The following is a 21,455-nucleotide window of genomic DNA, read 5'->3' as shown; positions in this document are numbered from 1 at the left end:
TTTTAACCAGAGAGCTGTTCAGCTCTGGCTTACCGTGGTGTAGGGGCTGAACCTGGGACTTTGGAGCCTCAGGTATAAGAGTCTGTTTGCATAACCCTTATGCTAGCTACCCTCTATCCTATTTAGGATAGAGAGAGACTGAGAGAGATGGGGAAAATAAGATATACCTGCAGAAGCATTGTTTCATTGCTCGTGAAGCTTCCTCTCTGCAGGTGGGGATTGGGGACTTGAATCTAGATTTATGTACACTGTAATGTGTGCACTGATTAAGTGCACCAGCACCTGGCCCCAGTAGTTCCACTTTTCAGGAGAAAACAGTCTTAGGGGGCCGGGTGGTAGCTTATATAGTAGGAAGCGCAAGGACTCAAGGACCCTGGTTCGGCTCCTCACCTGTGTGTGGGGGGGGTAAGAGAGGTCTGCAGGTGTCTATCTTTCCTCTTCTCTATGTTCCCCTCCCCTCTCAATTTCTCTCTGTCCTATCCAAAAAAAAGGAAAAGAAAGAAAGAAAAAATAGCTAAATAGCTACAAGAACAGTGGATTTGTAATGCAGTCACCGAGCCCCAGCGATAACCCTGGAGTCAAAAAAAAAAAAAAAAAAAAAAAGAAAGAAAAAAAAAAGAGCCTTAAATGTGACGACTGCAGAGTTGGGGCTAAGAGTGTTTTTCTTTTCCTTCTTTCTTTCTTTTCTTTTTGCCTCCAGGGTTATTGCTAGGATGCGGTTCAGGCATTGCGAATCTACTGCTCCTGGAGGCTATCTATCCCCCTCCCCCACTTTTGTTGCCCTTGTTGCTCTTGTTGTTATTAATGCCGTTGTTGTTGGATAGGACAGAGAGAAATGGAGAGGAGGGGAAGACAGAGAGGGGGAGAGAAAGATAGACACTTGCAGACCTGTTTCACCGCCTGTGAAGCGACTCTCCTGCAGGTGGGGAGCCGGGGGCTCGAACCGGGATCCTTTTGCTGGTCCTTGAGCTTTGCGCCACCTGCGCTTAACCCGCTGCGCTACCGCCCAACCTCCATAAGAGTATTTCTTACAAGGCAGAGGGGATTGATTAATCCCCGCATCCCCAAGGCCCCTGGGTGCTCAGGTAAGGCTCCTTTTTTTTTTGATTTGCGCTGCTCCACGCAGTCGCAGCCATCGTTCTCCTGCTTTCCACTGCCTGTCCGCTGGAGTGCGCTCGTGATTGGCCGCGATCACTGCCGTGGTCCCACCTCCCTCCATGCGGGCCTCTGATTGGGGGAGACGGACACAGCCCCGCCTCTCGGAGCCAGTGCTGCCGGAAGCCAGTATGGCGGCTCCCGGGGCAGCAGCTACGGACCTAGGTGCGGTGAGAGTCGCATGGGGGCCCTGCACTTTGCCGACTGCCAGGGAAGAATACTAGGGTGGGAATGGTGGGAAAGAGGGTGGGTGAGCCATAGGTCCGGTGGACTGGGGGTGGATGCTTGCTTCCAACAGAATATACCATCAGACTTTGGCCAGGTACCTCGCGTGGGGAGCTTTGCGATGCCGCGCCGGGAGCCTCAGTACTGGTTGCCAGGGCTCCTCCGCTTTTGGGGTGCGACGGGCAGCCGAGCCCTCTCCCGGCGCCTCAGTCGGTCACCCTTTGCCCCCAGAGGTGGTCCGTGGCAAGCGCGCTGCCCTCTTCTTCGCCGCGGTGGCTATCTTGCTGGGGCTGCCGCTCTGGTGGAAGACCACGGAGACCTACCGGGCCCCGCTGCCTTACTCCCAGATCAGTGGGCTAAACGCCCTGCAGGTGAGACCGCCGTGGGGGGAGGCTTCGCAGGGGCTGACCGCCCACCGGCAAGGTGGAGACTCTGCTCATTGTCTTGATGCTGCTTCTCTAAGCTTCGGCTTATGGTGCCCATCACTGTCGTGTTTGCCCGCGAGTCAGTGCCGCTGGACGACCAGCAGAAGCTGCCCTTCACCGTTGTGCATGAGAGAGAGATCCCTTTGAAATGTAAGTCCCTGGCTACTTTTTTTTTTTTTTTTTGGACTGATCTCAGTCCAGAGATGGGTTAGGTGTGGGAGGAGATTAGGTGTCTCAGGTTATTAAAAAAAAAAAAAAATCTCTGTCTGAATGAACAGTGTAGTGGTTTTATTCATCCCGGGATGAATAAACCAGGCGGTGACACACTGGTTAAGTGTACACAGAATTATTTATTTACTTAATTTGATAGGGCAGAGAGAAATTGAGAGGAGAAGGGAAAATAGAAAGAGAGAGAGAGAGACACTGGCAACAATGCTTCACCACTTGTGAAGTCCCCACTCCCACCAGGGGCTTATCTTGGGTTTTTGTGCATGGTAGGTAATGTGGTATATTCAACTGAGTACGCTATCACTTGCCCCCCCTGTACCCCTCACCCCCAGTTCTTTTTTACAGTTTTGTACACTTATCCCCGAGGAAATTTTTGCTCTTTATTATTGTCGTTGGTTTTAAAAAATGAGTAGTTTTCTACCTGTTATCGCTAATGTTTATTGGATCTACTCATCTTACTAGTTCTAATAGTTTCATGATTAAAACAATTTTTTAATATTTATTTTTTTTCCCTTTTGTTGCCCTTGTTTTATTTTTGTAGTTATTGTTGTTATTGATGTCATTGTAGTTGGATAAGACAGAGAGAAATGGAGAGAGGAGGGGAAGACAAAGGGAGAGAGAAAGATAGACACCTGCAGACCTGCTTCACAGCTTGTGAAGCAACTCCCCTGCAGGTGGGGAGCTGGGGGCTCGAACCAGGATCCTTATGCTGCTCCTTGTACTTTGCGCCATGTGCTCTTAACCCACTGTGCTACCGCTGGACTCCCCATAATTAATTATTTTTTAATTTGCTACTTAAGAAGTAACCATGTTATTTCTTTCAAAGACATTTTATTTATTTATTTTTCTTATTACATTGGTCATGAACTTAAAAAACTGATCTGAATGAAGAGATAGCAGGAAAACCCTGTTTTCCTACTGACTTTTTTTTTTTGAAAAAAAAACTTTATTAAGAACATGTTTTGTTGTTATTGCCTACTGACTTTAATGAAACTATATATACTTGTTGTCATTAAGTGTATGTGTGTCTTGTTTTTACAAAGAGTGTTCATTTAATTGAATTTGGGGGGCATGTGCCAAAAGAATCATTCTACCTATCTACATAGTGAATAGTGTAATAGATTTCCCTGTGGAGGGCACTTCAAGCTGAAGGTGATATAGGCACAAGCAGAGGCAAGAACCTGGCAGGTGGAAGTGGTGAAGAGTTGTATGTTTACTCTTTCTTTATTTTGGTAGGATAGAAAGAAATTGAAAGGGAAGGGGTGGGGGGAGTCGGGCTATAGCGCAACGGGTTAAGTGCAGGTGGCGCAAAGCACAAGGACCGGCATAAGGATCCCGGTTCGAACTCCGGCTCCCCACCTGCAGGGGAGTCGCTTCACAGGCGGTGAAGCAGGTCTGCAGGTGTCTATCTTTCTCTCCTCCTCTCTGTCTTCCCCTCCTCTCTCCATTTCTCTCTGTCCTATCCAACAACGACAACAACAATAATAACTACAACAATAAAACAACAAGGGCAACAAAAGGGAATAAATAAATAAAATAAATATATATAAAAAAAAAGAAAGGGAAGGGGGGGATAGATAGATAGATAGATAGGGACAGAGAGAGACCTGCATCATTGCTTCATCCGTTGTGAAGCTTTCCCCCTACAGGATCCCTGGGTCCCTGCACATGGTAACACATGCACTTTACCAGGTACACCATTAGCCAGCCCCTAAAATGCTGTGTGTTAAAGTCGTCCATCAGAAATCTTTAGAATTGACTGTAGCTTCTTTTTATTTTCCTTCTTTGTTAGCACAGCACTGCTCAGCTCTTGACGGTAACTCTGTGGTCTGTCTCCACAGTTCTCTCCCTGTCCGTACATGCTGGGCAGGTTAGAATTAAGGCTGGGAATGCTGGCCGAAGTCTGACCTTTGTTCTTCTCCTTATGCTTCTTTCTTTGCCATTCAGACAAAATGAAAATCAAGTGCCGTTTCCAGAAGGCCTATCGGAGAGCTTTGGACCATGAGGAAGAGGCTCTGTCATTGGGCAGTGTGCAAGGTAGCAGAAGGGATGATCACACCATTTAAAAAAATTTCTACTTATTTATTGGATAGAGACAGAACTCGAGAGAGAAGGCAGAGCTAAAGAGGAAAAGAGACACCTGCAGCCCTGCTTTACTGCTCATGAGGCTTTCCCCCCGCAGGTGGGGACTGGGGGTTTGAACACGGGTCCTTGCATATTGTAACGTTTGTGTTTCAGCCTGGGTCATTGAGGGACAAGCTTTGCCAGTATAGTCAGGGTGTGTGAGTGGGAGGTGGAGGAAGTTGGGGGAGAGGAAATGTTGCTTTTGCTTATGATGCCTGTTCTTCTCCCCAGAGGCAGCATCCATGTTAACTGAGCCACAAAAGCAAGTAGAGGGCTCCCTGACTGTGTATGTGATCTCTGAACACTCCTCACTTCTCCCTCAGGTAGGGTGAGCAGGAAGGCTGTAGCATTGCCATATCCCTTTAGTTCATTCTTTTCTACCTCACCTTTCTCTCTTTTCTTTCTTTCTTCCATTCTTTCTTTCTTCCTTTCTTTCTAAAAAATTATCTTTATTTATTTATTGGGTAAAGACAGCCAGAAATTGAGAGGAATGGGGAGACAGAGAGGAAAAGAGACAGAGGGTACCTGAAGCCCTGCTTCAGAACCACTTGCAAAGCTTCCCCCTGCCGATGGGCACTGGGGGCTCGAACCCAGGTCCTTGAGCATCACAACATGTGCATTCAACCAGGTGCGCCACTACCCGGCCCCCCTCACCGCTTTCTAGCGGTGTTACTGCCCGTTTATTTCCTTTGCTACAGAAACTTCTCCAAATAGTTTTCAAGATTTATTTTATTACTGAGAAATTGAAAGAGAGAGAGAAGTCCAGAGCATTATTGGGGTCAAATTTGGGACTTCATGCATGTAAGTCAAGTGTTTTACCTTTATACTACCTCCCAGGCTGATTCCCAAATATATATATGTATGCTTATTCTTTATTTATTTTGATAGGATAGGGAGAAGTTGAGAGGGAAGGGGGATAGATAGGCAGAGACAGAGACACCTGCAGTATTGCTTCACCATTGTGAAGCTTTGTGTATATGTGTGTGTGTGTATATATATATATATATATGTATATATTATATAATACATTTTTTAAAAGAATTATTTATTAATGAGAGAAATAGAATTGTAACTTTCTTTTTTTTTTTTTTTTTAAAGATTTTATTTACTAATGAGAAAGATAGGAAAGAGAGAGAAAGAACCAGACATCACTCTGGTACATGTGCTGCTGGGGATTAAACTCAGGTCCTCATGCTTGAGAATGCAGTGCTTTATCCTCTGTGCCACCTCTCGTAACTTTATTCTGGCATAAACAGGCTATCAAACTTGGAATCAAACTCAGGACCTTGTGCCTGAAAGTCCAACACTTGATTTTCTCAGGCTGCTGAACCATATACTTACAGCATTTCTACTAAAGATAGTTTACCAGAGCCAGATGGTGGCGCACCTGGTTAAGCACTCACATTACAGAGCTTAAGGATCCAGGTTCTCACCTGCAAGGGGAAAGCTTCACATGTGGTGAAGTAGTGTTACAGGAGCCTCTCTGTCTCTCTCACTCTCTATCTCCCCCTCCCCTCTCAATTTCTCTCATATCTCTATTGGATAATAAATAATAAATAAATAAATTCATATGACTTTAAAAAAAAGATAGCTTAATTTATGTAGTGGTGCACCTTACTATGCATGAGGCTGTGGGTTTGAGCCCTGTATCACCTGAGGGTAAAAAAAGAGCTTTACAGATGTTAGGGTGGTGTTAAGTATCCCGTCTCTTTCTTCCTTTCATCTTTTTTTAAATAAAAAGGGGAAAAAACTGGATCCCAGAAGGCATTTAATATTATTGTGTATATTCAGGGCCCTAATTTCATTCCCTGGTATTGCATTAAAAAAAAAAAAAAGACAAATTGACCCCGGAGGTGGTGCACTGGATTATAAGATCTAGATTCTCAAGCATGAGGTTCTGAGTTAAAGTCTCAGCTTTGGGACTCATGCCTAAGCCTCTGAGGTCTCAGATTCAATACCCAGTGCCACCACAAGCCAGAGCTGATCAGTTTTCTGTTCTCTCTCTCTCTTTTTTTTTTAAGATTTTATTTATTTATTAATGAGAAACATAGGAGGAGAGAGAAAGAGCCAGACATCACTCTGGTACATGTGCTGCCGGGGATTGAACTCAGGACCTCATACTTGAGAGTTTGATGCTTTATCCACTGCGCCACCTCCCGGACCACTTCTGATCTCTCTTTATCTCTGTATTTTATCTTTTACTCTGTCTCTATCTCCTCTTTTTTTTTTTTTTACTGCTCTGCTCTAGCTTATGGTGGTACAGGGGATTGAAACTGGGACTTCAGAGCCTCAGGCACGAGAGTCTCTTTGCATAACCATTATGATATCTATCCTTTGCCCTCTCTCTTTTTTAAAAAAATAATATTATTTATTACTGGATAGAGACAGAGAGATATTGATAGGGGAGGGGTAGAGAGACAGAGAGACACCTGCAATACTGCCTCACCACTTGCAAAGCTTTCCCCCTGCAGGTGGGGACCAAGGGCTTGAACCCGCATCCTTGCACATTGTAACATGTGCACTTAACCAGGTGCGCCACCACCTGCCCCCTATATATCTCTTCCATTAATTAAATAAATAAAATATTTAAAAAAAAAAGCTGGTAGGGATTGAATCCAGGCCTCATACATATAGAGCATGTACGATACAACTGAGCTCCATCTCAAGTGAATTGTATAGTACGTGCTCTATATGTATGAGGCCTGGATTCAATCCCTACCAGTTTTTTTTTTAATATTTGTATAGTTATTTTTTTTTAATTTTTAATATTTATTTATTTATTTTCTCTTTCGTTGCCCTTTTTTTTATTGTTGTTATAGTTAATTGTTGTAGTTATTGATGTCATCGTTGTTGGATAGGACAGAGAGAAATGGAGAGAGAAGGGGAATACAGAGAGGGAAAAAGAAAGATAGACACCTGCAGTCTTGCTTCACTGCCTGTGAAGCGACTCCCCTGCAGGTGGAGAGCTAGGGGCTCGAACTGGGATCCTTATCGCCGGTCCTTGCGCTTCGCGCCACATGCATTTAATCCGCTGCACTACCGCCCGACTCCCATTTATTTAGTTCATATAAAAAAGAATACTTTTTTTTTTTTTTTTTTGCCTCCAAGGTTATCACTGGGGGGCCCAGTGCTGTCACTGTGAATCCACTGCTTCTGGAGGCCATTTTTCCCATTTTTGTTGCCCTTGTTGTTATTGTTATTGCTGTTGTTGTTGTTAGATAGAACAGAGAAATCAAGTGGAGGGAGGAGAGAAAGATAGACGTCTGCAGACCTGCTTTACCTCGTGAAGCGACTCTCCCCTTACTGGGATCCTGACGTGGGAATGAATACTTTTTTTAATATTTTATTTTATTTATAAAAAGGAAACACTGATAAAAGGAATGAATATTTATTCCCTTCTGTTGTCCTTGTTGTTTTATTGTTGTAGTATTGATGTTGTCATTGTTGGATAGGACAGAGAGAAATGGAGAGAGGAGGGGAAGACAGAGAGGGGCAGAGAAAGATAGACACCTGCAGACCTGCTTCACCGCTTGTGAAGCAACTCCCCAGCAGGTGGGGACCTGGGGACTTGAACTGGGATCCTTACGTCGGTTCTTGGGTTTTACGCCATGTGCGCTTAACCCGCTGCACTACCGCCCGACTCCTGGGAATGAATACTTTTTAAAAAATTAATTAATTAATTTTATTCCCTTTTTGTTGCCCTTGTTTTTTTATTGTGGTTCTTATTGTTATTGATGTCGTCGTTGTTGGATAGGACAGAGAGAAATAGAGAGAGGAGGGGAAGATGGGGAGAGAAAGACAGACACCTGCAGACCTACTTCACCGCCTGTGAAGCCACTTCCCTGCAGGTGGGGAGCTGGGGGCTCAAACCGGCATCCTTAGGCCGGTCCTTGAGCTTTGTGCCACGTGCACTTAACCCGCTATGCTACCGCCCGACTCTCTGGAATGAATACTTTTTAAAGACTTATTTAAAGTACTAGATGGTACATTAGATGTGAGGCATTGAACTTGGAACCTCATGTTTGAGAGTCCAATACTTTATCCACTATGCCGCCTCCCAGATTCTGATGAAAGAATGCTGTAATGAGCATCTGTTTATCCACACCTAGCTTGCAAATAGTACTATATTTGTAATTCTGCACCCCCATTGTTACATCCCTTTCCCATTTAGACCAAGTTGACCACATTTTGTATGTATCATCTTTTATTTGATCATATATGTTATATCTCCATTGACAATATGCTTACTTAAATGCTTTTAAAATATTTTATTATTTATTTATTTTGGGTAGAGACAAGGGAAACTGAGAGGGGAGGGGGTGATAGAAAGGGAGAGAGAGAGAAGGCTGGGGAGACAGCATATGGTTACACAAAGAAATTTCATACCTGAGTCTCTGAGGTCCCACACCACCATAAACCAAGCTGAGCAGTGTTCTGGTCATTCTCTCCCACGCCTCCTTATTAATAAATATGTAAAAAGAGAGAGAGAGAGAGAGTGGGGGGAACACTTGCGGTACTATTTCGCTGCTTGTGAAGTTTCTGTTGTTTTAATGGGGCCTAACCCTGAGTAACATGCACTCAACTGGGTATGCCACTGCCTGGCCCCGATTAAAATGTTTTTTAACTTAATGTAAATAGTAGATTATAGCACATGTTCTGTGATGTTAATATTGTTCATCATTTATATTTGAGAAAATCATTCATGGTGAGAGACTGAATCTTTTGTGTTTCCTTAAAGTCCCATGTAATGTTTCATTATGTAAATATTACAATTTGCCCATTCTGTTGCTGATGGGCATTTGGATTGTCCTTTTGACTCTTTGCCATGTGCCACCTACTTATATAAGACTTTCCAGCGCTTTGTTCTGGCTTTCTTGCTCACCATGTTGTCTATGAAGATTTAGGTAATGTCTGAATTCATGCCTACCGGGAAGGAGAAAGGAACAGAAAGAAACCACTCATATATACCCACTAATAGCTCAAGAACACAGAACTAATTGTTCACTTTAACTCTACAAAGAGATACAGGCTGGTTGGTCAGTGGCAAAAGCCAGATTCAGAAAGACAGGAGTCAGGGTGTTCCTCTGTTTCTTCCCTGAGCCACGGACACTCTCTGATTGCTGTGCCTCACAGGACATGATGAGCTACATTGGGCCCAAGAGGACTGCCGTGGTGCGGGGGTTAATGCACCGGGAGGCCTTTAACATCATTGGCCGCCGCATAATCCAAGTAGCCCAGGCCATGTCTTTGACAGAGGATGTGCTTGCGGCAGCCTTGGCGGACCACCTTTCAGAGGACAAGTGGAGCTCTGATAAGAGGAGGCCTCTGAAGTCCAGCTTGGGTAAGGTGACTGCAGCCCTGCTTAACTTTTTTTTTTGAAGAACCAACACTTTTTTAAAAAATATTTTTTATATTTATTTATTTATTCCCTTTTGTTGCCCTTATTATTTTATTGTTGTAGTTATTATTATTATTATTTTTTAAAATTTATTCTCTTTTGTTGCCCTTGTTTTATTGTTGTAGTTATTGATGTCGTCGTCGTTGGATAGGACAGAGAGAAATGGACAGAGGAGGGGAAGACAGAGAGGGGGAGAGAAAGACAGACACCTGCAGACCTGCTTCACTGCCTGTGAAGTGACTCCCCTGCAGGTGGGGAGCCGGGGGCTCGAACCAGGATCCTTATGCTGGTCCTTGCGCTTTGTTCCACATGCGCTTAACCCGCTGCGCTACCACCCGACTCCCTGTAGTTATTATTGTTGTTGCAATTGATGTTGTTGTTGTTGGATAGGACAGAGAGAAATGGAAAGAGGAGGGGAAGACAGAGAGAGGGAGAGAAAGATAGACACTTGCAGACCTGCTTCACCACCTGTGAAGCGACTCCCCTGGAGGTGGGGGTGGGGGTGGGGGGCTCGAACCGAGTTCCTTACAACTCCCCTGTAGGTGGGGAGCCAGGGGCTTGAACTGGGATCCTTATGCTGGCCCTTGCACTTTGGCCACTTTGCGCCATTTAACCTGCTGTGCTATCGCCTGACTCCCACTTCTTTCTTTTTTTTTTTTTTTTTAATTTATTATTGGATAGAGATAGAAATTGAGAGGGGAGAGGGGAGACAGAGAGAAGGAAAGAGACAGAGAGGCACCTGCAGCCCTACTTCACCACTCGTGGGGCTTTATTCCTGCAGGTGGGGGCGAGGAGCTTGAATCCTGGGTTATTGCACACGGTAATGTGTGCACTTAACCAGCTGTGCCACCAGCAGGCCCCATTGCTTCACTTCTTGTGAAGCTTCCTCCCTGCAGATGGGGACCAGGGGCTTGAGCCCACATTCTTGAACATTGTCACTTGTGCGCTTACCAGGTGCACCACCACCCAACCCCAAATTTTTCTTTTCTTTTTTGCCTCCAGGGTTATTACTGGGGCTCAGTGCCTGCACTAGGAATTCACTGCTCCTTGAGGCCATTTTTTCCCATTTTGTTGTCCTTGTTGTCGTTATTGCTATTGTTGCCACTGATGTTGTTGTTGTTGGATGGGACAGAGAGAAGTTGAGAGAGGAGGGGAGATGGGGAGAGAAAGATAGACACCTGCAGACCTACTTCACCGCTTGTGAAGCAACTCCCCCGCAGGTGGGGGGCTGGGGGCTCAAACCGGGACTCTTGTGCTGGTCCTTGCGCTTTGCCACCATGTGCACTTAACCCGCTGCACTACCGCCTGACCCTCTCAACTTTTTCTTAAAAGCACGGTGTTCCTCCTCCCAATTTTACCTTTCCCTTTGGTTCCATGATGATAACTTCAGAGGAGAAACAAGTTTAGCTCAGCCACAGGTATAGGTTGATCCACAGAACCCTCTCACTGTCTTGATTTCTGTTTCTATAGGCTATGAAGTCACCTTCAGTTTGCTCAACCCAGACCCTAAATCCCATGATGTCCACTGGGACATTGAGGGGGCTGTCCAGCGCTATGTCCAGCCCTTCCTGAACACCCTCAGTGTTGCAGGCAATATCTCTGTGGACTCCCAGGTGAGATGAAGTCATGCTGAAGAGCCATCTCCTGGCTGCACCATCCTTTTCTTTTTTCAATTTAATTTAATTTCACCGTTACTTGTAAAGATATAATTTATTTATCAGGGGGGAAGACGGGAGAGAGAAAAGACATGGCAGAGTGGCCCACTGACACCTGCAATGCCAGGGATGAGCTCAGGCTCTCAGTCTTGAGAGACCAGTGTGCTGTTCACTATACCACCCCTTGGGCTTCCTCGTCCTTCTCCTTGTTTTCTTTCTTTCTTTTACATGTTTACATTTCTTACTTTTTACATTCCTTACAGAATGTTTTTTTTTTTGGGGGGGGAGCTGGGTGGTGGTGCACCTAGTTTGAGTGCACATGTTACAGTGCTCCAGGACCCAGGTACAAGCCCCCGGTCCCCACCTGCAGGGGAGAAGCCTCGCGAGAGGTGAAGCAGGGCTGCAGGTGTCTCTCTCTTCCTCTCTATCACCCCTTCCCTCTCAATTTCTGGCTGTCTCTATCCAATAAATAAATAAAGATAAAAAAATTCTCAACAAACAAGGAATATATTTTCTTCCCTTTTAAAAATATTTATCTACTTATGAGAGAGGTGAAAGGGGGAGGGAGAGAGAGAGAGAGGGAGAGAGAGGGAGGAACACTAGAGTATCATTGACACATGTGATGTCAGGGATTGAACTTGGGACCCCATGCTTGAAAGTTCAATGCTCCATCCACTGTGCCATCTCCAGGGCAACAAGGAATGTATTTTAAAAAAGTTTTTATTGGGGGTCGGGTGGTGGCGCAGCAGGTTAAGCGCAGGTGGCGCAAAGCACAAGGACCGGCCTAAGGATCCCGGATCCTGGTTTGAGCTTCCCCCCCCCACCACCTGCAGGGGAGTCGCCTCACAGGCGGTGAAACAGGTCTGCAGGTGTCTGTCTTTCTCTCCTCTCTGTCTTCCCCTCCTCTCTCCATTTCTCTCTGTCCTATCCAACAACTATGACTTCAATGACAACAACAGTAATAACTACAACAAGGACAACTAAAGGGAATAAATAAATAAATAAATTTTAAAAAAGTTTTTATTATTCTTTAAATTTTTATTAGTGATTTAATATTGATTTACAAAATTATCAGATAACAGGGGTATAACTCCATACATAAGGAATGTATTAACAAACAAAAAAGCTTCCTGAAATATATTAATGTAGTAATAATAAAGATATGGTGAAATCTAGGTACATAGTGGAGTTGTGCACAGGACTTGCATTTAAGATATTCCAGGTTTAATTTCCAACACCACCAATAGTGAGAGCTGAGCAGGAGGAATCCTATCAGTTCTTGGGAGTGGGAATAATTACTTTTGAATTTTTCACTTATTTTATCTTTTGGACACTGAATTCTGCTATTTGTTGTTCTTTTTTTTTTAAATTTCTATATTGGGAGTTAATGTTTTACATTTGACAGTAAATACAGTAGTTTGTACATGCATAACATTTCTAAGTTTTCCATATAACAATACAACCCCCTCTAGGTCCTCTGTCATCCTTCTTGGTTGTTGTTCTTTTTGTTTAGATTGTTTTAAAAAGCCTGGTAAAATATGTGTTTTTTCAAAGCATGCATTTATTATATTAACTTTACTCATGTTTTGCTTAATTTTATCAACATTCTCTCAACCCTGATTCTATCTCTTATATTTTGCCATGTCTTAATTTTTTTTTTTTCATCAGGGTTATTGGAGCTTGGTGCCAGCACTACAAACCCACAGCTTCTGGTGGCCATTTTTTCCTTTCTTCCTATTTTATTTGATAGGACAGTTTGAGAGAAATTTAGAAGAGAGGGGGAAGTATAGGGGAGAGAGAAAGATGGACACCTGTACACCTGATTCACTTCTCATGAATAGAGTTCCCTCACAGTTGGGGAGTGGGGGCTTCAACCTGGGTCCTTGTGCATGTTAACAGGTACACTCAACCAGGTTTGCCACTGCCTGACCTCCTAATTGTATTTTTTAAAGGTATCTCAAATATTTTTTTGTTTATTTTTTTCCAAAAGATTTTATTTGTTTATTAATGAGACAGATAGGAGGAGAGAAAGGGAGAGAGAAAGTACAAGTGCTGCTGGGGATTAAAAACAGAACCTCATGCTTGAGAGTCCAGTGCTTTATCCACTGCACCATCTCCCAGACTACAAATATATATATATTTTTTATGGAAGTGGACTATAAATTGATGAGCAAAATAACCTTCTCCCTTTTTATTGTACAGATCCTTTACTACGCAGTGTTGGGAGTAAACCCCCGCTTTGATCCAGCTTCCTCTAGTTACTACTTGGCTGCACACAGCCTCCCTCATGTCATCAACCCAGTGGAGTCCCGCCTGGGTGAGATTCTAAGGCTGAAGGTCTTTCTGCCTGACTGGGGAGGGACTCTCAAGGCCCAGCATAGGGTTGAAGACAGGCTGTCTACAGTGATGGTTCCCTGGTTGATTTCACTTGAAGATGCTGGGCATTTGGGTTCCTTTTCATCTGTATACCGTCATATTCTAAAAGCATTTACTAAATACTTCCTAAGAATGAATGAACAGGTTGCATCATTCCTGAAAGTCATTAAGAAAGAGGGTCACACATATGGGGATGACAACAGTAGAAGTACATGAAGACAGAATGTGAACAGACATTTCTGTTGATTGAAGTTGAGCAGCCTTGAAGTTAGGATTCTAGCTTCTCATTTTTTGGGGAAAACCTAGGAAGTGTAAGGATGAACACACCTGTGTACAGGTAAACCAAAGTGACAGTATCACTAGTTGGAATTTCAGGCCACTGTAGATCAAGAGTTACATGGCAAATTCCACTTTGTTCATTAAGTTGTTTAGCAGACATCGGCCAAGAGACTACTTTGTGACAGTGCCGAGTCCAGAGATAGAAGGGCATCTCAGGCAAGGGATCTGTGAGCCTCTGTGTACAAGAGTAAGAGTGTGCAGACATCCAGGAAGCTGTGTGACCGAAGAACCAAAAGAGATGAGACTGGCCAGGCAGGTAAACTCCAGGTCATAAAAGATCACAGTAAAGAGTTCTGACTTTAATGTGGTATGTATGAATGACTAGCTGTTGAAGGATAGTAAGCAGATTACTTACTCCCATGAGGCTAGATTTATACTTATGTATAAAACTAGATATAGTAATGTGATACAGTGTGCAGTGGCTAAGTATATTGCCTTAGATTAGTCAAGGGAGGAACATTAGGGGAGGGGAGGTTCCATGGAAATTTTGGGACTAAGATCTACACTTTATCTAATTGACACATCTAGGGAGACTGTTCAGAAGTTCTTTGCTATAGAACCCAGGGCTGGAGGATACCCTATTAATTATCATTTGGGGAAACCAAGACCCAGAATGAGTGACCCAGTAAGTTATGGTGTTCTGACTACCTTTATCTTTGTCCCACAGGATCCAGTGCTGCTTCCCTTTATCCTGTGCTCAACTTCCTGCTCTATGTACCTGAGCTTGCCCACTCTCCTCTATACATTCGAGACAAGGATGGGGCTCCAGTGGCCACCAACGCCTTCCACAGTCCCCGTTGGGGTGGTATTATGGTAATGTTCACCCTTGAGAGACCTCAGAGGCTTCAGGCACAGATATTCCCTGAGATGACATGTTTTGTTCCCCTAGTGTCTACCATTGTGTGGTCTGTGGGAGGGGCATACACCAAGGAAGGAAGGGTACTATGGACTTGTTCCTCTCTGCAGCAGCAGTGCTTGCTAAAATGTGACCCTCTGCACATATTACTTTGTACTTACTGAGGACACTTCTGTACATCAGAGGTCTTGTTCCTATTTGTGGGAGTCCTGCAGGGTTGGGAACTTTGTTTTCCCTGATAGTTTCTCACAAGTAGGAGTTCTAAAATGAGGTTACAAAGAACTCTTTTAAAAGAACTCTTGAGGGGAAAATAGAGATAGTTAATATAAAACTCCTCAAAGTAGGGAATCAAAAATAATTACCAGTAGGCTTGTAATTCTTTGTTTTTTTTTTTGTTTTTTTTTTCCTCCAGGGTTATTGCTGGGCTCGGTACCTGCACCATGAATCCACCGCTCCTGGAGGCCATTTTTTCCCCCTTTTTGTTGCCCTAGTTGTTGCAGCCTCGTTGCGGTTATTATTGCCATTGTTGACGTTGCTTTGTTGTTGGATAGGACAGAGAGAAATGGAGAGAGGAGGGGAAGACAGAGAGAGAGGGGAGAGAAAGATAGACACCTGCAGACCTGCTTCATCGCCCGTGAAGCGACTCCCCTGCAGGTGGGGAGCCGGGGGCTCGAACTGGGATCCTTACGCCGGTCCCTGCGCTTTGTGCCATGTGCGCTTAACCCACTGCGCCACCGCCCGACTCCCAATTCTTTGTTTTTTAAAAAATATTTATTTATTTCCCCTTTTGTTATCCTTACTGTTTTTTATTGTTGTTGTAGTTATTATTGTTGTTAGATAGGACAGAGAGAAATGGAGAGAGGAGGGGAAGATAGAGGGGGAGAGAAAGAGAGAGACCTGCAGACCTGCTTCACTGCCTGTGAAGTGACTCCCCTGCAGGTGGGGAGCCGGGGATTTGAACTGGAATCCTTCAGCTGATAGTTGTGCTTTGCGCCTTGTGTGCTTAACCTGCTGCGCTAACGCCTGACTCCCAGATTTTTAATTCTTGAAGAGCATAGGATATGTCTTCCTTTTCTCTTATGCTCTTTATTTATTTTTAAAGTTTTTTTTATTTTTTATTGATCCATGAGAAATGATAGGAGAGAGAGAAAGAACTAGATATCACTCTGGTACATGTGCTGCTGGGGATTGAACTTAGGATTTCATGCTTGAGAGTCCAATTCCTTATCCACTGTGCCACCTCTTGGACCACAGTTCACTTTATTTATTTATATATTTATATATTTATTTATATATATAGTCGACTCCCCTGCAGGTGGGGAGCTGGGGGCTTGAACCGGGATCCTCATGCCGGTCCTTGCACTTTGCGCCACATGCACTTAACCCACTGCGCTACTGCCCGACTCCCTGCTCTCTTTATTTTTAAAGGAAAGAAACTTAAAAAAAATTTTTTTTTAATTTGTTTATTATTAGAGACAGAGAGAAGTTGAGAGAGGAGGAGAAGGAGGAGGTAGAGAGAGAAAGAGACAAAAAGACACCTGCAACCCTGCTTCACCACTTGTGAAGCTTTTCCCGTGCAGGTGGGGACCAGGGGCTTGAACCCAGGTCTTTGTGCATTATAATGTATGCACTAAACCAGGTATGCCAGCCTAGCCTCTCTTATGCTCTCCATAGTATCAAGGGCAGAGTATCCAGTGTGATGTGGCAGCCTCGTTTTTCCTTGCAGGTGTACAACGTGAACCCCAAAGCCTATAACAGCTCAGAGCTGCCAGTGAGAGTTGAGGTGGACATGATGCGTGTGATGGAGGTGTTTCTGGCCCAGTTGCGGTGAGGTGATGGGGTTTTCCACCTGGGGACATGGTTACTGAGTCTGACTGCAGTTGCGTATACTGACAGGAGTGAAATCTCAGCTGGTAGGGATACCTTGGCTGTGTCTAGAGCTTCAGGGAAACCAAGAAAGTTTTTTTTTTTTAAATATTTATTTATTTATTCCCTTTTGTTGCCCTTGTTATTGTTTTTTATTATTATAATTATTATTGTTGTAGTTGTTAGATAGGACAGAGAGAAATGGAGAGAGGAGGGAAAGACAAAGGGGGAGAGAAAGATAGACACCTGCAGACCTGCTTCACCACCTGTGAAGCGACTCCCCTGCAGGTGGGGAGCTGGAGGCTCATACCGGGCTCCTTAATGCCGGTCCTTGTGCTTTGCACCACTTCGCTTAACCCAACTTCCTCTAAGAAAGTTTTCTTTTTTTTTTCCTCCAGTTTCCCATATAACAATACAACCCCCACTAGGTCCTCTATCATCCTTCATGGACCTGTATTCTCCCCACCCACCCCAGAGTCTTTTACTTTGGTGCAATATTCTTTTTTTTTTTCTCTTTAGATAGAACAGAGAGAAATGGAGAGAGGATGGGGAAGACAGAGTGGGGAAGAGAAAGATAGACATCTGCAGACCTGCTTCACCGCTTGTGAAGCGACCCCACTGCAGGTGGGGAGCTGGGAGCTCAACAGGGATCCTCACGTGGGTCCTTGCACTTTGCGCTGCATGCACTTAACCCATTATGCTACTGCCTGACTCCCCCCAAGAAAGTTTTCTAAGCATTTGTTTATCCTCCTCCTAAAAAGGACTAGTTGCTGATGAAGACTGTTTTAAAAACAGACTCATGAGAACAGGGGAGATAGTATAATTATTACGCAAAAAAAGACTCATGGCTGAGACTCTGAGGTCCTAAATTCAGTCCCTAACACCATCATAAGCCACAGTTGAGCATTGCTGTGGTTAAAAAGAAAATAGAGGGTGTCCGGAGGTAGCACAGGGGTTAAGTGCAGGTGGCGCGAAATGCAAGGACCTGCGTAAGGATCCTGGTTCAAGCCCCCAGCTCCCCACCTGCAGGGGAGTCGCTTCACAGGCGGTGAAGCAGGTCTGCAGGTGTCTGTCTTTCTCTCCCCCTCTGTCTTCCCCTCCTCTCTCCATTTCTCTGTCCTGTCTAATAATGACGATATCAATAACAATAACAATAGTCACAACAATAAAAAACAAGGGCAACAAAAGGGAAAATAAAGAAATAAACATAAAAAATTAAAAAGGAAAAAGAAAGAACAAGAAGAATAGACTCATGAATGTCAAGTTAGGTCCACTGAGTGTGAATAGGTATGTGGAAGAACATACCTGTTGTTGAGGGCGGGCTGGTGGTGGCCCTGCCCAGGGCCTGCAGTTCAAGCTCCCAGTCCCACCTGCAGAGGGGAAGTTTTGCAAGTGGTAAAGCAGTGTGTAGGTGTCTATCTCTGTCTCCTACATCTACCCCCTCTTTCAGTTTCTCTGTCTCTACCCAGAATTAATAAATAATTAAAATTTTGGGGAAAACACACACAGAAACAAACAAAACCCAAAACAAAATGAACAAACAAACAAAAAAAGACCAAGAAAATACCTGTTGCTGGGGCCAGGCAGGTTCTTGTGCACTGTAACCAGATGCATCACTACCTGGCCCTCTCTTATTCTCTTTCTGCCTCTGTAGTTATTAATGGGAGAGAGGGAGAGAGCATGAACCAGAGCACATACTGTACTGTGGATCAAATTCAGGATCTCATGCTTGAGGGTCCAGTGCTTTACCCACTGAACTTCTCCCAAGCCGCTAGTTGTTAATTCTATGCCGTCTGACTACTGATAGTCCTATGTTGAACAATATAAGGGCCAACTAAGTTGTGTGTTTTTTACTGGAGCACTGTTCAGTTATGGTGGTGTAGGGGATTGAACCTAGGACTTTGGAGCCTCAGGCATGAGAGTCTCTTTGCATTATACTATGCACTTCTGCCCTGAAATTGGTGTTTTGAAAAATATGTTAGCCATAGAACCCCTTAAAAGCAAAATCTCAAAAGTCTAATATAGACACAGATAGAAACAAAAGTATTTGTTGAAGCAGAGCTTGGAGTTCAGGATTGTTTAGTGTTGTCGCTCAGCCCTCCCAGGGCTCCAAGGCACTTCCCTCCAACCTTCACAGTCTCCGGTTAGAATGAAAATCACTAGAAGTGACTCTTGGAATCTTAGCCATCTTCTCCCACCTTCTGTTCACTATTTCTACAGGCTGCTCTTTGGGATTGCTCAGCCCCAGTTGCCTCCAAAATGCCTGTTTGCAGGGCCTCAGAGTGAAGGGTTAATGACCTGGGAGCTAGACCGGCTGCTCTGGGCTCGGTCAGTGGAGAACCTGGCCACAGCCACCACCACTCTCACTTCCCTGGCTCAACTTCTGGGCAAGATCAGCAATATCGTCATCAAGGATGATGTGGCATCTGAGGTAAGCCGGCAGGGGATGGATTCAGTGGCCTGGAATTAGAGTGGCCAGTTTGTGTCAGGGGGTGGTGAAACCAGAGAGCCATGTGAGGTTCAGGGGATGTGTGGCATGCCTTTCTTTTAGAGCTTCCTCTAGAAGGCATTACCAACTCCCCAGCAGTACTCCCTATGGGAATGTAAGGTTTTAAGTAGACTTAAGAAAATAGACCTTAACCCTTTTATATTGACCTCTGTATATCCTAAAATATTTTATTTGTTCATAATTTATTGGATAGAGGCAGAGAGAAATCAAGAGTGAAGGGCAGATAGAGTAGGGGAGAGAAAAAGACACCTACAGTCCTGCTTCATCACCTGTGAAGCTTTCCCTCTGCTGGTAGGGACCAGGGTCATTAGACATTACTACTTGTATGTTCAACCAGGTGCACCACCATCCAGCCCCCTGCAACCTCCCACAGAAAGAGAGCAAAATCCAGCACCATATTCTACCTCCCACAGACCCTATACATACAGATGCTTAGAACTGAATGGATAATAATAATTTGTGCCCTCTTCCTAGGTGTACAGAGCTGTAGCTGCAGTCCAGAAGGCAGCAGAGGAGTTGGCTTCTGGGCAGCTGGCTTCTGCCTTTGCTGCCAGCCAGGAAGCAGTGACATGCTCAGAACGTGCCTTCTTTGACCCCTCACTCCTCCATCTCCTCTACTTCCCTGATGACCAGAAGTTTGCCATCTACATCCCACTCTTTCTGCCTATGGCTGTGCCTATCCTCTTGTCCCTGGTCAAGATCTTCCTAGAGACACGCAAATCCTGGAAAAAGCCCGAGAAGACAGACTGAACAGGGTAGTATCTCAGTAGAAAGCCTTCCCGTCTGGCCAGTATGGGTGGTATTAGATTGAGAGGCACATTAGTGGTGCTTGCCATGAATGACAACTGGTCTCCTCCACTGCCTGCTAGCAACCAAACAACAATACTCCACGATGGGTTGATTAGCCCTTTCCTTCCTATGTCTCTGACGCAAATTCCTCCCTAACCCCCCTTCTCAAAAGTCACATCAATTGGCTTGAACTTGTCTCCCTTTGCAGCAGGGCACCTTGTTCTGCTGTGTTCCTCACAGTCCTTGAACTGAGAGGAAGCATTAGAGGGAAGCCCTGGGCTGTGTTCCTGCCCCCCTCCCTCTGTGTTTCTCTCTAATCCCTCAGGAAAGCCCTGGCATTGTCATGGAAGGGGACAGGTAGAGATCCTTCCCTCCTGACGGTGACTCCTGTTGGGTACAGCCTAGCAGGAGTTCAGAAGACAGCAGCTCAGACCTGCTGCTGTACATATGACAGAGGTTCTCTTCATCTTGTCATAGAGGCAGTGTGGTGACTTGGGAAACATCCCTGGTTTCTGCACTTATCATCTGGGGAGTTTTGGATCAACTTCTTAAAACCTTCTGAGCCTCAACTTTTCATTTGTTAAAATGGCACTAATGATACCTTACCTTACAAGGTGGCTATGAGAATTAAGTGTGATAAACATGTGTGAAAGTATCTAGGCTTTCAATAAACATTGGTTGAATATGAATTGGAACATAGGAAGTATGGACACCTCTTCATTCATGTGTAAGTAATGATTTCCTAGTATCTGTCTTCCTGGGCCCACCTTGTTTCACCCTGATCATATGCCCTTTATCCCTGTTTGACCTGGGGAGGGGTGGCAGGTAGGCTTTAGTGGCTAGAAAGGTAAGTTTAGCATCAAGGCTGATAGAATTTACTTCTGATTTTTAGCAGGAGGTCAGGGAGAAAATAGCTTGTGCTTTTGTATCAGCCCTCAGATACTAATTCATCAATTAAAAAGTTGAAATGGTGTCCCAGGGAGGTGGCTCATGGACTTGCTTCACAAGGCCCCCAGTTTGATCTCAAGAACTGTATATGTTAGAGCGGTGCTCTGGTTCTTTTCTCTTTATTAGTAAATTATACATATACTGGGCTACAGCTACTGGGAAATGATAAGAGAACAAAGATTAGCTTCCACTGAACTGATCTTTTGGGGGAAGAGTCAGTGACCAAATTAGGATAACATTAGAAAGAAAAACATCAGATAAAGATGGGGGTTGGGCTTTGTTAGTACTTTAGATTGAGTGAGAAGAACCACCTTTGAAGCAGATTACATTTGGACTGAAATAAGGACGAGATCATCTGGGGACAGCATCCCAGGTAGAATCCCTGAGGTATGAACTCATTTGAATGATGGAGAAAAGGGCAGCATGGTTAGGAAGAAGAAGAGATAGCCAGGATCCCTAGACTACACATTGAAAAAATGGATGAAGGCAGCTCAGGAGGGGCTGTAGCAGGCAAGGCACCTAACTTGCAAGCATGATGGCCAGAGTTGCGTTCCAAGCTCCA

At 44.5% G+C, this 21,455-nt stretch overlaps 1 protein-coding gene across 1 annotated transcript; it reads left to right on the top strand.

Annotated features, from left to right (window-relative positions):
• The first annotated feature begins 1,191 nt into the window (after positions 1–1,191).
• Positions 1,192–20,644, top strand: PIGS (phosphatidylinositol glycan anchor biosynthesis class S). Its single transcript, XM_007530709.3, has 12 exons — positions 1,192–1,320; positions 1,612–1,751; positions 1,844–1,955; positions 3,981–4,070; positions 4,389–4,480; positions 9,291–9,498; positions 11,026–11,168; positions 13,413–13,527; positions 14,593–14,738; positions 16,508–16,608; positions 18,868–19,078; positions 19,631–20,644. The coding sequence occupies exons 1-12, from the start codon at positions 1,218–1,220 to the stop codon at positions 19,904–19,906; spliced, it is 1,737 nt and encodes a 578-aa protein (XP_007530771.2). The 5' UTR covers positions 1,192–1,217; the 3' UTR covers positions 19,907–20,644.
• The last annotated feature ends 811 nt before the right edge of the window (positions 20,645–21,455 follow it).

The sequence above is a fragment of the Erinaceus europaeus genome, chromosome 12 (assembly GCF_950295315.1).
Source record: "Erinaceus europaeus chromosome 12, mEriEur2.1, whole genome shotgun sequence".
Taxonomy (NCBI): domain Eukaryota; kingdom Metazoa; phylum Chordata; class Mammalia; order Eulipotyphla; family Erinaceidae; genus Erinaceus; species Erinaceus europaeus.
The sequence above is the reverse complement of the archived record's forward strand: the minus strand, read 5'-3'. Positions and strand labels throughout refer to the sequence as shown.

What these genes read in the sequence shown, in the direction of transcription:
- PIGS (XM_007530709.3), top strand. Translation starts at nt 1,218, where the DNA reads ATGCGGGCCTCTGATTGGGGGAGACGGACACAGCCCCGCCTCTCGGAG. An exon ending in GTGGGCTAAACGCCCTGCAG is followed by an intron (nt 1,752 to 1,843) that starts GTGAGACCGCCG and finishes TGCTTCTCTAAG; the next exon opens with CTTCGGCTTATGGTGCCCAT. An exon ending in GTGTTTCTGGCCCAGTTGCG is followed by an intron (nt 16,609 to 18,867) that starts GTGAGGTGATGG and finishes CTATTTCTACAG; the next exon opens with GCTGCTCTTTGGGATTGCTC.